Source organism: Ambystoma mexicanum, chromosome 1q (genome assembly GCF_040938575.1).
Source record: "Ambystoma mexicanum isolate Mex_15411 chromosome 1q, UKY_AmexF1_1, whole genome shotgun sequence".
Taxonomy (NCBI): Eukaryota; Metazoa; Chordata; class Amphibia; order Caudata; family Ambystomatidae; genus Ambystoma; species Ambystoma mexicanum.
In genome coordinates, this window is record NC_090922.1 from 1,037,712,044 (window position 1) to 1,037,728,397 (window position 16,354).

Consider the following 16,354-nt stretch of genomic DNA (forward strand, 5'->3'; position numbering starts at 1 on the left):
CTTGAGAAAGGCGCTATGCAGTGGGCTCTGGTGTTAAATTGAGACTCAATAAAAAATGTACTGTAGCATATTGTATCATTGGCTTATTGCAGCTGAGAATAATAGTCCAACATGTACCAAAACATTATTAGTTCTCCCAGTTCTCACCACCTCCAACTTTTCACTGTTGCCACCACTTCTCCAGCCTACTCCATTGCTCAATCTTCCTTTTCCTCCAACATCCTTCACTCTCCAGGTATCCTCAAAAGCGAGACTCTGGCTCCTTCGTACCCACACCCAGCAACTGGGACTTCTGGCTTTTATACTCTTCTCCCACATCCTTGGGCTTTTTCCTGATGGCCAGCACCGGTGTAAGGGTATTGAGTACAGGCTGTAAATGGTTCTGGCCTTTGCTTACACTGGGATATAATTATATGAGGCACCGTTTTGGGATTTCGCTTGTTCTCATGTTTCCTACGGCTGCCTTGGCCTGGTCAGATCTTGGGGAACAGTCACTGGCATTGGTACAATTTTCCTTTTCTGTTTGGCTGATTTAGCAGTGGGCTATCTCTTTGTTTGTGGTTTCTCGCTCCCGGAGGTGGAGTATGACTGTGTAGCTCTTGTTTTCAAGCCCTGGCACAGGCAAGGGTGTCCACCTCCCTCACTCCAGAACAGGACAGTCCTCATGGGAACCACCAGCCCAGTCGGTTAGGGAGGGGGGCTGCACCTGTACAATAACATTGCTGATAACAGGAGATGGGCTACACCCTGAGTTCTTACCTTATTAACTAGACACAGACACCAATGTGAACGTTATGGGGACCTCAACGGGGATACCTCTTTGTTAAAAAAAAATGTATTACCTTATAAAACATTTACACTCTAGTGCCTTATACACCTACCCATTGTGTGAGTTCCCTCTAAACAGGGATCTGCTCTGCCAGCTCACCTTTCCTTCGAGGGTCGCACGGAGATCCAAAGGGTGATACTGATTCAACAAACCCCCTTCATAATTCCTGGTATCACCTACTAAAGCTTGATGGCAAGGATGGCCTCTGTGGGTGATTCCACCTCCCCAGGTGGCCTCAGGCATGTTGTCACTTCCTCCTTACCTCACACCAGTGTCTCTCCCCATAGTCATGCCTTTTTGCATTGACCATGCTTTTTCTGTCTTTCAACATGCACTTATGAAACCCCTTGACCAACATTATCCTGCACGAACATGCACATCTTCCTGCCCCTGAGTTCGGCACTGAATCACCTCTGAGATTCAGACACTCAAAACAAACATCTACCGTGACCTAAGATGCTGGCACAAAATCACGTACCTCCAGTCTACAAGAATTCCCTTGATGCTCACACCTCTTTACTGGACTCTGCCAAATCCTCCTCCTTCACAAATCTAATATCCTCCCTTTGCAATTACCTCTGCAAACTCATCTACCCTCCAGTTTTTGCTCACACTTCCAAAGCCAATATCCGTTCCCTCCTGTCTGCCACTAATGGCTTTGCTCACTACTTTTGAAATCTCTAAAATGTGTGTCACACACAACAATCCTCTCTCCCTCCTCCACCCTCTGTCTGCCCTTCACCTCTCCACCCTACCCCTTCGACTTTGGATTATTTTTCTCCTACCTGTCCTACTGAACTAGCACCCAATCTTTGCAGCACCAATCCATCTTGCACTCCTATCAGCTTGTTTGCTCTTTAAACAGTCAAAGCCCCAATCACCTGCCCTAATCTATCTGAGCTCTTGAACCTCTCTCTCTCTCTCTCTCTCTCTCTCTCTCTCTCTTTGTGCCTCATCCCTTCTTCCTTCAAATCTGAATCTGTCCTACCCTTTTTGAAGAAACCCTCTGCTGACCTAAACATCCCTGCGAAACATCCCTGCGAACTATCGCCCTGTTTCCTCCTACCTCATTATTCAAGGGTCCTTGAGTGAGTGGTCTTCCACCGGATCACTAAATATCTTGAGGATAATGACCTTGGATATCCACTTTAGTCTTGCCTCCGTAGTAAACACTCCACGGAGACGGCACTAATGCATGTCTCCAAATTGTTCTCTAATGCTCACCACTCGAAACTCTCTTCTATACTCTCTTCTTTTTTTTACCCCTTTGGCACCTTTGACACTGTTGACCACTTCTCTCTTCTCCTCACTCTACAGGACATTTGGTTTAGCAAAACTGCTTTAGCCTGGATTACCACCTACCTGAAAGGTTGCTCCTTTAAAGTCTTTTGGAATTCACAAACCTCTGACCCCACCCCTCTCCCTGTGGGCATTCCCCAAAGATCAGTCCTTGGACTTCTGCTCTTCACCCTCTAGACCTCTGCCCTAAGATGACTTATCTCAGGAGGATAGCTCAGCGGTAACGTGCTCGCCTTGGAAGCAAGACGACACAGAGCATCACAGGTTCGATCCCCGGGTCCGCGCTTAGAAACCTCTGGGTATTAAGCGCATTATAAATAACCTATCATATCATATCTTATTGTTTGATTTTCATTTTTGTCTCTTTACTTCCACTCAAATAATGTTTTTCTTTCTCTCCTTCAAGCCAGCCATTTCATAACATATGAGAAACTGTTTTACTGCAATCCATCACTGGGTGGCTCTCCATTGCCTCAGGATAAAGTCAAAAACTGAAGTTTTCTTTCTCCTGGCTTCCAACGCCATCCCTCCCCTTCCCTCTCCTATCTCTATTCCACTTGACCTACCTCCCTCGCCCGAAGCGCGCATCTTTGATTTCCTCTTTTATAGCGACCTCTGACTGCAACAATACAAAACTATTAACACCTCTGCTGCTTGTATTAATCTTCTTAACTTTTTGAAAATGTGTCCATCTCTAATCACCAGGCTACAAAAACACTCATCTCCATGATCGTGCTCAGGAAAATAGAATACTGCCCATGCCTACTCCATGGCCTTCCCCTATAGTCCTCCCTCTAGGCAAAGTCCTCAATTTTGCTAACCACATTCTCCAGAACCTACCCATATTCTCCTCCATCGCTATCTACTGATATCATGCTGGGTGGCTCTCTATGCAAAACTGTTCTCTTTGCAAGTACTTTGTACAATGTTTACAACAGTCTTGATCAGTAACTGGCTGACTGCATTTCTGTCTACTCACCATGTAGTTCCCTCTGCACCTCCTCTGTACTCAACCTCACTCACCCATAACCCCCTTGATCCTCTTCTCACTTCCACTCTTCCTCCCTACTTGTCCCACTCCATTGGACGCTGTTGCCCATCACAATCAAAGCTTGCTTTAATCTTCACCTACTTGCCAAAGAGGGAGCTCCGCCCACCCTCCCCCTTCCTCCTTACCTAAACCCACCACTCACCCAAGTGCTGAGTGATAGTGCAATTTTGTATATTTGTACAGTAATCCCCTTACGGTTAAAGCACTTGCCTTCCCTATACTAATTTTACCTTTCTTATCTTTTTGTTTGGTTTGGTTCTGTTCCTGGTCTATGACACACTTTCATCAAACCTTCATAAACTGGCTCACCTTTGTTCTAATGTACAGACACCCTTGACAAGAAAGCCTCCATCATCTGTAAATGTGTTGTTGTAAGTTATTTCTGATCGAAATTGACACCCCCTGATCTTCAAATATGTAAAAAATACATTAAAAAGTGCGAGCTGTCACGTGGAAGTGACCAGAGGGTCCACCCCATTACACCCTTGGGTTCATCATCAACTAACTCTGAGTTACTGTCATGGAGGTTCATAGCACCAAGATGGGGACCTCATCATAGAGGATTGGAATGTCTACATAATTTGGAACCGTGAAGTTGATACATTGCGACATCCAGGTGGCTCAGATGGAGCTGAGGTTGCTACACATCTGTCTCCTCCGCTAATAACTAAAGGCAATTGCATACTGAATGCTTTCCATGGTGCAGCAAAGTGGAAGATACAATTTCTTGCTGTACCTGCTATGGCTAGGCTCTATGGAGGAAAGGATAGGACTGGTAGGCCTTTGATGCGACTTATACACAGAAGAGGGGTGCATGACTGCTAACCTCTATTGAAAACAGAACTGCCCTTTCAATGAACGGCGACCTGTCGGGGAACAGCACATGCACTTACTACGAAACACGGAAGCGTGCAAGGCGGTGGCAATGGCACACACAAAGAGGTAAGGAGATGGTTTGGAAATGGGCAGAGGAATGTGTATGTGTGAGTCGGGGGGTGAACAAGAAACAGGCTGTGGGGAGAGGAAGGGGGGAAAGGGAACAATGGTTGCAAGGGTATCCCCGCATTGGGAGCGGGGAGGAAAGGGTCTTGCCAAGGGGATGGGATTTCCCTGCAGTGCAGAAACCGGGCTTCGGTGAAAGCCGCCTGCTGTGAAATCACTTAGAACCACATCATGTCATGACCACAATTCACTATCTTTGCATGCATGCTGCTTTTTCTCTTAAACTGCTAGTGTGCCCTACTGACCCTTTCACAAATCCCTGTATTCATTATGTATTGCATTCTATGGGTTGCAGACGGTTCATCTCTACCTTGCTAAATCTCGTACAACAACACACTCCAACAGGTTCTATGGAAACGCTAGTCAGGTGGAACTGGGACTTGGGTATGTCATTCTAAGACCAACAGTGGCAAAAAATGTTCTTACTTACTAAAGAGCTCTACTTTAATTTCAGAATCCACCTCATACAGTTTTAAATCCTTAACCAACGTCACTCTTCCCCTGCCAAGATTAAGAGCTTTAATTTGGTTGCGAGGGATGTTGCCCCAGGCACAGGCTCCTAGCATATAACATGGTCTTGCCCTGTTCTGGGGGAATTCTGGAGGGGAGTGTGTGAAAGGCTGTCTGCAGTCTAAGGTATTTCCATACCACGCAGTCCAGCACGATCCCCATTTGGTGATTTGTGTAAAAAGCCTATGTAGTTAAGCAGATGTTTTTTTTTAATTTAGGCTTCTTACTGGTTTATTGATGTATAAGTGGTTGGGGTATATGTCCCCCATATTACATTCTTGGGTGTGGGTCTTAATCTGGGCAAACAATAATGAGGAGACATAGGCCTCATTGGTGTGTCCGATGTGCCGTCCGAGGGATATCTGAGTGTATTTTCTATCTTTTCTTCTCTCATACTCTGACCAGGAGGTGTAAGCTTCAGTTCTGCGGCTAATCAGTGGTGTTCATTCATTTATCTCACCGTATATATGTACTTCGGCGACAAAATTACTGCTGCTCGGAAGCAGTACAGGGAAGAGTGGTGTGTAAAACTCATACTCAGCCCCACACTATTACTGAACAAGCAGTGATACCAATCATAAAGGCGACACAGCCACAGCCCGCCAGGTATAACACCTTTGCCTTTCATCTTAAAGTGGACCATGGGCAGGCTATACTTTTCAGGAAGGGACTGAGATACCAGAGGAGCAGTCAAAACAACAATAGTAATGTGCTCACAAAATAAAATTAAACAAAAAATACAAACACTAATAACCAACCTCTGTAGGAGAGGACACAGAATTTGCAGACTTCTGGATCAAAGTATAATGATGATGTTTTTAAAACGGTAAGGAGATGGGTCTTAAATACACTAGGGCTGTTTAAAGCAGTCCAGGGGGACAGAACCACTAAAAATATTTTTTTCTTGAGGCTTGGCATCATTAAAACATGTGTCTAGTCGCTTTACAAGGGGTTGAGTCCATCTAGTCAGTTTGATGTGGTCCAGCAATGCAATGCGATCCAGTAGATGTGATCAGTTCGAATCGGGTGATCAACAGGTAGATGATGATTAAGTCAGCACCTCAAAGCGGTCAATCCGACAAGAAGAGGTCAAGGGATGTGTGGTCAATCCGACAAGAAGAGGTCAAGGGTTGTGCGGTCAATCTGACAAGAAGAGGTCAAGGGATGTGCGGTCAAGCCGACAGGAAGAGGTCAAGAGATGTGAAGCAGTTCTTCAGCTGTGATCGGCTCAAAAAGGTTCAGCAGCTCGAATCAGATCGGAAAAGCGATGTCAAAGGCTGCTCAGGGAAACCTTTTTTTTGTGCCCCCTCTCCTGTGTTTTTTATGATAGCCTAAATGGCACATCTAATGATGCAATGATGACAAATAATTGTTTTGGTCTCGCTAATGAGAAAACTTAAAACAAATCAGTTCCCGCGTCACTAGAACTTTGTGTACCCTTAAATTTTTCATAGATTATCACAACACACATATTTCTCGGTAGCGTTGGCCAACAACCATGGCAGAAGCTCATTTTCAACCCTGATGATTGGGTGTGGGTCTTTCTCACAGAGACATGCCCCTGCACCGCTGAATCCTGCCAAATAATTTCAGCTTAAACTAGCTTGCACATGGTTTATGCTAAGGCATCCTTTCAAGTTTTCAATATCACCTTAGGGAATAATGGAATTCCACTCCCCCAACTATCTTTTCAAGCATTTATCTTAATACATGGCATGCCCTTTCTGGATAATTTCTATAATGTGTCACTTTTTAGGCCCTGGCCTCCCCTCCCATTGTTCTGCTGGCCAAGTCACCTTGCTTTATTACACAAATACCTGGGCACACATTCCCATTTTGACATTAGCCTGGCTATTTAGGCTTCTCCTATATAGTGCCTTCCAACCCCATGTTGTATAATTGTACAACTTGTTACATTGAGTTGCAATTTTTGTTGTGCACCACTACTACTACGTGTGTGGCTTCCTGGCACTAGGGGGATGATCAGTGGGTCTGATAGGGCTGGTTAGTGATTTGAAAGAGGGACAAGGGTTATAATGGTTATAAGGGGGGCTTTGCCAGCGTTTTCCTTTATTTGGTCCGTTTGGATAGAAGAGGGGGGTGTATTATACACTCTGGCCGCCTTAAATAAGGGGGCCCTTCCTCCCATTGGTAATATTAATATATCCTTTCAACACGGTGAACCCCATATGTTCCAGACAGGCGGGATGTGTAAGCCCTGGACTGTTTCAGTACAGGCCTCATCTTCTCACTCCAATAAATCGGTTTATATGTTATAAATGAACCTTGACCTCTATCTAAAACATGGGCATCATATTTCAGGTCTCACAGTGTTCTCTCATAGGTCTTTCCTCTTAAGAATTGTAAGCTCCAGATGCTATTAGATAACAATGCAGGTTTTACATTCTAGGCCAGACGGCTGAGTATACTGACCTTCAATACAAGACAATTGCGAATGCACAGCTAGGGGGTATCTCCTTAACAGACTTCTTATTTATGGTTTGGTTAACCTGCTGTGTACAAATGTTCACACCTAACCCACTCATTTCGCGTTAATGCATACATGAACTCACCCTGACTTGGTGGCCCAGCAGGGATGGCTTCGGGTGGACGTGTCTCACCTTTTCTTGCCTCCTCCTTTTTTCCCTTTGCGCTACCCTCCAGTGGTGGAAATGGAAAAAATGTGGAGGAGGATCCCACAAGGGACGGTATGGGGGCAGAGTTTGGTGTCGGGGGGGCAGAGTTCAGAAGGGGCACCTGCCAGTTGAACTCTGATCAAGGGAAGTGTTAAAAATATTTTTTAAATGTCGCAATTAATTGCTTGAAAAGTACACCTACCACCTACCATAGTAAGCGCACCTTGCTATTGTTTGTGTACTTTTCAAGGCAGCACCGTCCGTGAAAAATGTATTTTGGCATCCCAAACTACAAATATCAGAATTAATTTGGGAAAGGTCACGATCACTGACCCCACGAAGCTGGATGCTCATTGATCATTGCGTTTTCCAAATGGATTCTGCTTTCTACTAAATCACACCCGATTTAACAGAACATGGGGGCTCGCCTCCGTGATATAATCTACTCTGTTCAGATTAGGTCTGAGAGGCGTGCCCCTCAGGTTCGCTGATTGTCTACCTTGGCTCCTGCTGCCTGTGACATACATAGCTCTCAACTCACCCGCTTTTGGCGGGTGTCACCCGCCTTGAAAGCTGATGAATCACCCGCCAAGCTCCTCATACGCCCATTCACTTCTATGGGCCTCTCACCCGCCAAAAAGAAAATCGGGTGTTTTCACCCGCCTTCGTGACAAAAAAGGTTGGGAGCTATGGACATATGTGGGAGTAGGGGGTGGAGCCAGAAGAGCGCTTGCCACTGTGCTGTGTGCGGCTGCACTCCCCACTCCCTACCGTAGCGTGGAAAGCTCTATGTTTTTTTTTCCCCAAAAGCCCTTTATTTTGTGATGGGCTATTTGGTGCTGAGGCTGGCCGGATCCCGAGATCCAGCTACACATCTGGTGCCGGATCTCGGATCCGGCGAGAGCCGGCCCATTGGCCAGCGCTGCTCCCCACATTCACCTTTACAGCCAACTCTTGGCTCTGTCATTTCTGGCGGTTGGCTTGTCAGTCTTAGATTATCTCCCTGGCGACTAGCAGGGGACGTGCAAAACAGAACCTGACAATCAAGGTCCAGGAAATGCTCATTTTCACAAGATATTTGTTTTGTCTATCTCTCTCTCTCTCTCTCTCTCACTCTGATGTGCATCTTTTCTGACTCACTGCCATAGCTCTCAACCTTTTGTGACCCCAGGGTGGGTGATAACACACGATTGGGTGAGAGCCCATAAGGGCCTTTACGGGTGAGTGAATGAGCTGATTACGACGTGGGTTACACCAGCCAAAAGTATGTGAGTTCAGAGTTATGCCCACTGCCAATTACTACGAACGCACCCTGGCACTACAATCACATGACCTCCCACTCAACCTGCTTGTATCTTTCCAGTTGGCTTTGTGTTTCAAAACTGTGCCCACGTTTTCCAGCCTTTCACCTTTTGCCCTTTTCCTTTCCTCCACAGACCATGGTCTGTTGATCTGGGCGTGGGTACAAAAGCCGCTTTCGACGAACAACGGTGGTTATTGGCGCAGTATACAAGCTTAATAGCAAAACATAACACTGACCAAGTTTAATGAGGCAGAATGAAGGGAGGGGCGGGTGTTATTGGAAACCGGAACAGCCAAGGTCAGAGCCAGGAAGGTGCACTTCCTGTCAGAACCACCCTTCTTCCTTACAAGAAGTGGTGGGGGAGGACTTGTGGCCTGGACGGAAACAATGACGAAATGATTTCCTCTTCTTCGCCCACAAAAGCGGAACGAAGCGACGAAGAATGTATGGCAGTCAGTGTCTTCGCTATGTAGAAATCTGTACTTTTAAAAATATCAATGTATCATGTTCTTTGCTCGTGCACTCGCTGAGAAAAATGTAGACATGCCGATGGGAGGTAACAAAAAAACGCCTGCTGTGAAGCAACAGCTATCGTAAAGTACATCATCATTCGCATACAGACTATTTTTCATACCAGACCATTTTATGAAATAACGATTTTACAATATTGCTCTCGACACCAAAAACGTATTGCAACACATGAGAAGGAGAAAACAGACAGTGTACCTTGGAGTTTACCGCCAGTGTCGGATGCTTTGCTCTCTCCCTGACATCCCTTGCTTCCAGTTGCGTTAGCAATTTTTGGTAGTAAAGTTCAAATTCGTGCCGCAGTTTGTTTACCTTTTCCTCCAGAAAAGCTGTAATTTTCTTTGTTTCAAAATACTTCTTTTTCCAGCCATCACGGGCTAAGGAAAAAAATGTAACATTGTTTTCAATAAATAAATGCAAACAATATGCTATTGCACGGGCCCCGTGGGGTAATGCAATTTACTGGCCCCTTTCCAATTCGTAGCAAACAAGACAAGGTATCTCAATAATGACGTGTGGAACGACGGTTTACTTTGACGCCATTGGCTTCGTTACGGAAGCAATACCACCAGGGTGTTGTGACCTGTAAATGCTAGTGGAATATTGGTGCATGAGCATAACTGACAGCTCAGGCGAGAGTGTTGCAGTGAGTGTTCTGAATGTGTCAGTTGAGGCCTAGGATGCAGTGACTAAGGATGGCTGATAGGTGGTCTCTTGTGTACATGCTACACGAGTAAGTGGAACCCCGACGAACTGCGTCTTATAAGAAAGCTACATGCACGTTTATATATTTTTTAAATTTTATTTGAATTTTTGTTTAGTGCTGGCCTTTCCCAGAGAGCCACAGTGCACCTTGCAGGGTTCAAAGTATGAAAAGGCGGGAGTTGACAAAAGAAGTTACAAAATGCTTTCAGCAAAGGATAGTAAGATTAGGATAGACAAGTGATAGAAGTGGACGAGGGCTGGGTTACAGGTATGCTTTGAGGCTCTTTCTGAAAGTGGTGTTGGAGGATGCAGTGCATGTGTGGAGAGGTAGGGTATTCCATGCCCTGGGTGCCCAGTGTGTAAATGCGTGTCTTGTGTGCATGTGAGTTTGCAGAGTGGAATGTGTAGAAGGTGTTGTCTGGCTTGTCTGGTGTTTGTGTCAGTGATGGGGTTGAGTTTGTCATAAAGGTAAAATGGAGTTTTGAGGTGGATGGCTTTGAATCAGTGAGGGTGGTGCAAAGCTCAGAGGGAATACATTACTTTGGCACAAATGAAAGGGCACAAGTCGGCCCAGGGAAAGACACTATTGTACCGGGCTCGTACAACACCATCTTACCATGGTGCAGCAGACCAAAGGGGGTGCCACTGCATGACCCACTGTGAAGAGCATCAAAAAGGGGCAGGCAGATATTGGGCCATGGTTGTGGGACCCCTGTAACGTTTTCGGGAGGTGCATGGGGCGAGGGTACGAAGGAAGGAATGTCCAGCAGCTATTTCGGGCAAGCCACATACAACAGAGGTCCCAGCGCTGCCCATCGGATCAGGCATGAGCGAGCTCTTGGGAGCCCCACTCTCCCTGACTGCTCTATAGAAATGATGACGTTTTGGAACGCTAGGCATGCATCCAATGGTTTGCCATGTCAGACCTCTGCTGGCCTTGTACTACAACAGCCCGAAATTGCAGAATGGTGCCTATACGGCTTCAAGGACTTAACTCCGCCCCCACTATGGCAGACCAATGAGGGAGCAACCCGCAAGACCCAGTCAATAACAGATCACGTTGCATTAATCTGGGTAAGTGGAGGGTGTCTGCACAAAACAAGGTGCATGCAGTGAACCAAGAACAAACCAGTTCTGGGATAGCCAGTTCAAATAATATACTGTGACATTGCACACGTTATTTCAAAGTGTGCGCACACTTGTCACCCTTCTCCCCATGTGCTCTGGACCTCACCACACCTGGAACAATTTAGAGCTAAACAGTTACCTCAGTGCACCTCTGACTAGTTTAAAGTGACTGTTTCATTGGCCGCAGCTGCAGCATCAACATTTTAGACTACACAGCGTGTGGTGTCGGTGTGCTTGAGTTCATGTGTGATTTTCCACGTGTAGGTTCGGGGCATTCAAGTGGTTGCATTTGATGGCATTGTTAAGGTTTAGCAGACATGTGCTTTCCCCAATCCACTTTAAGGTTTTGCGGCTATTGTCCAGTAAGAGTGTGAGGAACATGTTTGAATGTATTAGGGACACCTCAAAATTAGGCATATTTCGATGCATATTGTTAGTTCACCACAGGGAGTAAGATCAGGGTAGGTTTTAGTTTAACACTTAGTTTAGTTTTGTTTATTATTTGATAATGCGCTCCAAACCTTAGGGTAGCCGGGTGCAGCGGTAGCAAGAATACTTGAGCTTAGTTAAATACAGTGGATACATTACATGTTATTACAGTATTTACAGTACAAATATACGAGATGTGGGTACATCACAACACACAGGAAGCGTAGAGATGGTCTATAGTACAGGTTTCAGGATATTACAGGTTTCAGGCTATTTACATGCAGAAATCCAGAATCTAATGCAGGGGAGCAGTTTGGTGGGCGTCATTGGTCCGGAGCCAACTTTTCACTTTGCATCTGAATCTAGACTAGGGCTGATCATCTCTTAGTGCAGGCCGGAGTGCATTCCAGGCGCGGGCAGCTCTAACAGGGAAACTCACACCGCCTGATTGTGTTAGTCTAAATCTGGGAATTTCTAGTATGAGATGGTTAGAAGCTCTGGTGTGGTGATGGGCGGATTTTCTGGTCAGTCTAGCCGAAATATATGGTGGTGCAGTATTATTCAGTCCTTTGTAGGTGATAGATAGCGTTTTAAGAATATCAGAGATATGCTCTCATCGGGGTATGTCCAAGGCTGCTCTAAGAGCATTGTTCTGCAGTATTTGCATTGTGTTTATGACCGTTTTATTGGCACCTGCGTATAGGGCGTTACAGTAATACAATTTAGACATTATTAGGGCGTTGGCTAGTGTGATACAGTTAGTTTTGGAAAGGTAGGGTCTACAGGCCCTAATTAATTTGCAGGTGTAGGCTGTAGAAGAAGCCAGGGAGTTGACTTGTTTTTTAAGAGATAGTGTGGAATCTAGGTAGAAACCTAGTGTTTTTACTTCGGTTACCACCTTGATTATATTACCATCTATATTAAAGGGTGTGTAGCTGGGGCTGAGTTTTTTGAGGTTAGAGTAGGAACCCAGGATCAGTATCTCTGTTTTATCGTCGTTCAGGCAGAGGCCGTGGGAAGCCATCCATGCTTGAATGAGGAGGTAGATCTTATTTACTAGAGCTGTGTCTACGACAAAGTTGCCAGATAGTGGTATGAGGATCTGCGTGTCGTCCACGTAATTCGTATAGGTTACCCCCAGTATGTCAAGTTTGTCGAAGAGTGACTTAGTGAAGATGTTGTACATTGTAGGGGACACACATGAACCTTGTGGGACACCACAGGTTATTTGTATTGGGTCCACTGAAGCTAAGGGGGAGAACACTCTCATCGTACGGTTGGCAAGGAAGGATTGTACCCAGGCTATAGCTTCACTTGAGAAATGGGCGGGAGACGCTAGATGCTTGCATAACATTGCATGGTCAACCAGGTCGAAGGCCGCCGATAATTCGAGGAGGAGGAGCATAGCTGTTTTACCTTTAGCCTTCAACTCGTCAATTTGAGTCTTGAGGTCAATTAAGGCCGTTGCAGTACTCTGTTGTGGTCTGAATCCAGATTGGCGTGATCCTAGTAGTTGGTTCATCTCCAGATAGTTTTGGATCTGGAGGTAGGCTACTCTGTCAATGATTTTAAGGAGGGACGGGACTGTAGTAATGGGCCTATAATTAGTAGGGATAGCTGGGTCAACGGTCTGTTTTTTAAGCAGAGGCAGTACCCATGATTCTTTAATGTTCGTGGGCACAGTACTTGATTTAAAGGAGGCATTAATTAGCTTAGAGATGAAGGGTGCTAAATCCCTAGCTGCGTCCTTGATGACTTGTGCTGGGCAACTGTCGCTCTGGCAGTTCGAGGGTTTCAAGGATGATATAACCTTTTCGGTTTCCAGTATGGATATGTTGGTAAACCTAAATGGTTTGCAGCTATTTAGTACAGCTGTACTTGGTGTATCTGTCAGAGGGGTAGTGTGAGTTCCTGTGGAACTTATGGTAGCTATTTTCTTTGCAATTATAGACTTTAGAGTGGTTATTTTGTTTGCTAATGCATTTTGGATGCTGGTGCACCACTGTTTGTCCTTGGGGACATTATCCGTGGGCGCAATTGGGTTTTCCATTTCCCGGAGGATAGAGATGAGTTTTTTAGAATTAGAATTAGCTTTACTGATGCTCTCATTGAATGTGCTTTTTTTGGTTTGGATCATTTCTTTCTTGTATTTGTTTGCGAGGTTAGCAAGTAGAGTTTTATTCTCAGCTGAAGGTGAGTGTCTCCAGATTGCTTGGAGTTTACATTTTTAGGTTCGTAGTTCTTTGAGATGGGGGGTGAGCCAGGAATTAAGGTGAGATTCTTGTTTACTTTTGCATAGTTTGATAGGGGCAATGGTATCCAAGGCTTTGGACATAGTGTTGTTAAAAGTCTCAACTAGAGTGTTTGGGTCAGAGTTGTTAGTGCTCGCAGTGAGAGCTGGAAGGAGGAGGGGGAATAGTTTTTCAGCAGTAATTTCTTTTTTGCTTCTAGTTGGCAAAGGTGATGCTATTTCACGAGTATCTACTTTTAGGGGATCTATAGTGGATGAGAAGCAGATAAGGTGGTGGTCAGTCCAGGTTTGTGGCATAATATTAGAGATGGTGGGGGCGCAGTTCAAGTTGGCTATCCAGTCTAGAGTGCGCCCTTTGTATATGAGTGGGAGCTAAGACTTTTTGGGTAAGGCCATGTTCGACTAAAATCGATTGGATAGATTGGGCCTGTTTGTCCTCAACATTGTTAAATCCCAGGTTAAAGTCACCTAGTAATAGGAGCTGTGTGGAATCTTTGATGTTTTTAGTGAGGAGGCTGGAAAGGTCTTCCTCAAAGTTACCTAGAGGGCCTGGATGTCTATACACACAAAGGATGGTCAGTGTACTATTGTTAGAAATAGGTCATTTAGCTGAGAGTAGTTCGCAAGATGTCATTACTGGAGGTGTGGTAAGTCTAACGGCTAGCGTGGTTTTAGCAATGATGGCCAGGCCACCTTCTCTGGAGTTGGGCCGATCGACTCTGAGAATATTGTAGTTGTCTGGAATGGCGATCATAAGTGCAGGACCTGCAGCATCGTGAAGCCAGGTCTCAGAAACAGCCAGGAAATCTAGGTTATCCAGGGCGAGTATGTCAGCAATTTCCGTGTTATGTGCTATGAGGGACCTTGCATTGATAAGGGCTCCTGATAGGTTGGGAGTTGTGATTTTAACTTGGATATGTCTAAGTTTAGGGTGCTTGGATCTCTTCTTATTGAGATGAGGGTCGGTCAGTGTTTTGGGGCGTCTTTCGGCAGCTATGGCGATAGGGTTAGGGTCAGAGTCAGTCAGAAAGGGTGTGGAGCCCGATGGTCTAGTTCTTTTGTTTTTTAGATCATGAAGTCGTGGCAGTCTAGCTCTAAGTCGCAAGTTCCTCTCCTGCAAGTTGCAGGGTGTAGAGTTAGTGTGGGCCATTGTAGTGGTAATGGTTAGCATGGTCCAAAGTAAGGAACAGAGTGTGTATCTAAGGTAAGTCTTGGAGATGCGCATGTTGGGATATATAATAAGGGGGCATCTAGGTTTGAAAATCCCAGTATTGACTAGAGTGCAAGCATGCAATAGTGACTAATATACATACGTGTACAACAAAGGGCACCTAAACATGGCAATCTCAGTGGTGACTAGAGGTGCATATAGATAGTGATGACTAGAATGCATGCATACAGTAGTGACCAGGACGCATACCGTCACAGCGGGGAGCACCTAGATTTGAGATTCCCAGTGGAGGCTAGAAATGCATACATACAGTGATACAAACAGTAGGGGCTAGAGTGCATACATGCACTGCGGGGAGCACCTAGATTTGAGAATCCCAGTGGAGGCTAGAAATGCATGCATTCAGTAAGGGCTAAGGTGCATACATGTACAGCAGAGCGCACCTAAATTTGAGAATCCCAGTGGTGGCTAGAAATGCATACAAACAGTGATACAAACAGTAGGGGCTAGAGTGCCTACATGCACTGCGGGGAGCACCTAGATTTGAGAATCCCAGTGGAGGCTAGAAATGCATACATTCAGTGATACAAACAGTAGGGGCTAGAGTGCATACATGCACTGCGGGGAGCACCTAGATTTGAGAATCCCAGTGGAGGCTAGAAATGCATACATTCAGTGATACAAACAGTAGGGGCTAGAGTGCATACATGCACAGCGGGGAGCACCTAGATTTGAGAATCCCAGTGGAGGCTAGAAATGCATACATTCAGTGATACAAACAGTAGGGGCTAGAGTGCATACATGCACTGCGGGGAGCACCTAGATTTGAGAATCCCAGTGGAGGCTAGAAATGCATACATTCAGTGATACAAACAGTAGGGGCTATAGTGCATACATGCACAGCGGGGAGCACCTAGATTTGAGAATCCCAGTGGAGGCTAGAAATGCATACATACAGTGATACAAACAGTAGGGGCTAGAGTGCATACATGCACAGCGGGGAGCACCTAGATTTGAGAATCCCAGTGGAGGCTAGAAATGCATACATACAGTGATACAAACAGTAGGGGCTAGAGTGCATACATGCACAGCAGGGAGCACCTAGATTTGAGAATCCCAGTGGAGGCTAGAAATGCATTCATTCAGTAAGGGCTAAGGTGCATACATGTACAGCAGAGGGCACCCACATTTGAGAATACCAGTGGAGACTGGAATGTATATACACAGCAGGAGGGAGAGTTATTATCAATAGCAGAGTATGTACTCGGTGCATATTTAGTACAAAGACAATTGGCTTACATAGGCACGGGCATTGTACCTTGGCCAATGGTCTTAGTAATGTAAGCTTACATAGACATTGTTCCATTAGTTTCATTTGCATCTACGGTTATAAGTGTATTTGTGGACATTGTATTGTAAATTAGTATCTTTCCACGAGGTACCACATAGTGTGTGTGTGTGTGTGTGTGTGTGTGTGTGTGTGTGTGTGTGTGTGTGTGTGTGTGTGTGTGT

The 16,354-nt window shown here is 45.4% G+C and overlaps 1 protein-coding gene across 1 annotated transcript in view; it reads right to left on the minus strand.

Moving 5' to 3' along the window:
• SPATA1 (spermatogenesis associated 1) overlaps positions 1–16,354 on the minus strand; it is a 479,533-nt gene that overhangs the window by 45,792 nt on the left and 417,387 nt on the right. The window contains exon 10 of the mRNA XM_069641723.1: positions 9,357–9,535. Coding sequence (XP_069497824.1) covers positions 9,357–9,535 — 179 coding nt within the window. The remainder of the gene's footprint in view (positions 1–9,356; positions 9,536–16,354) is intronic.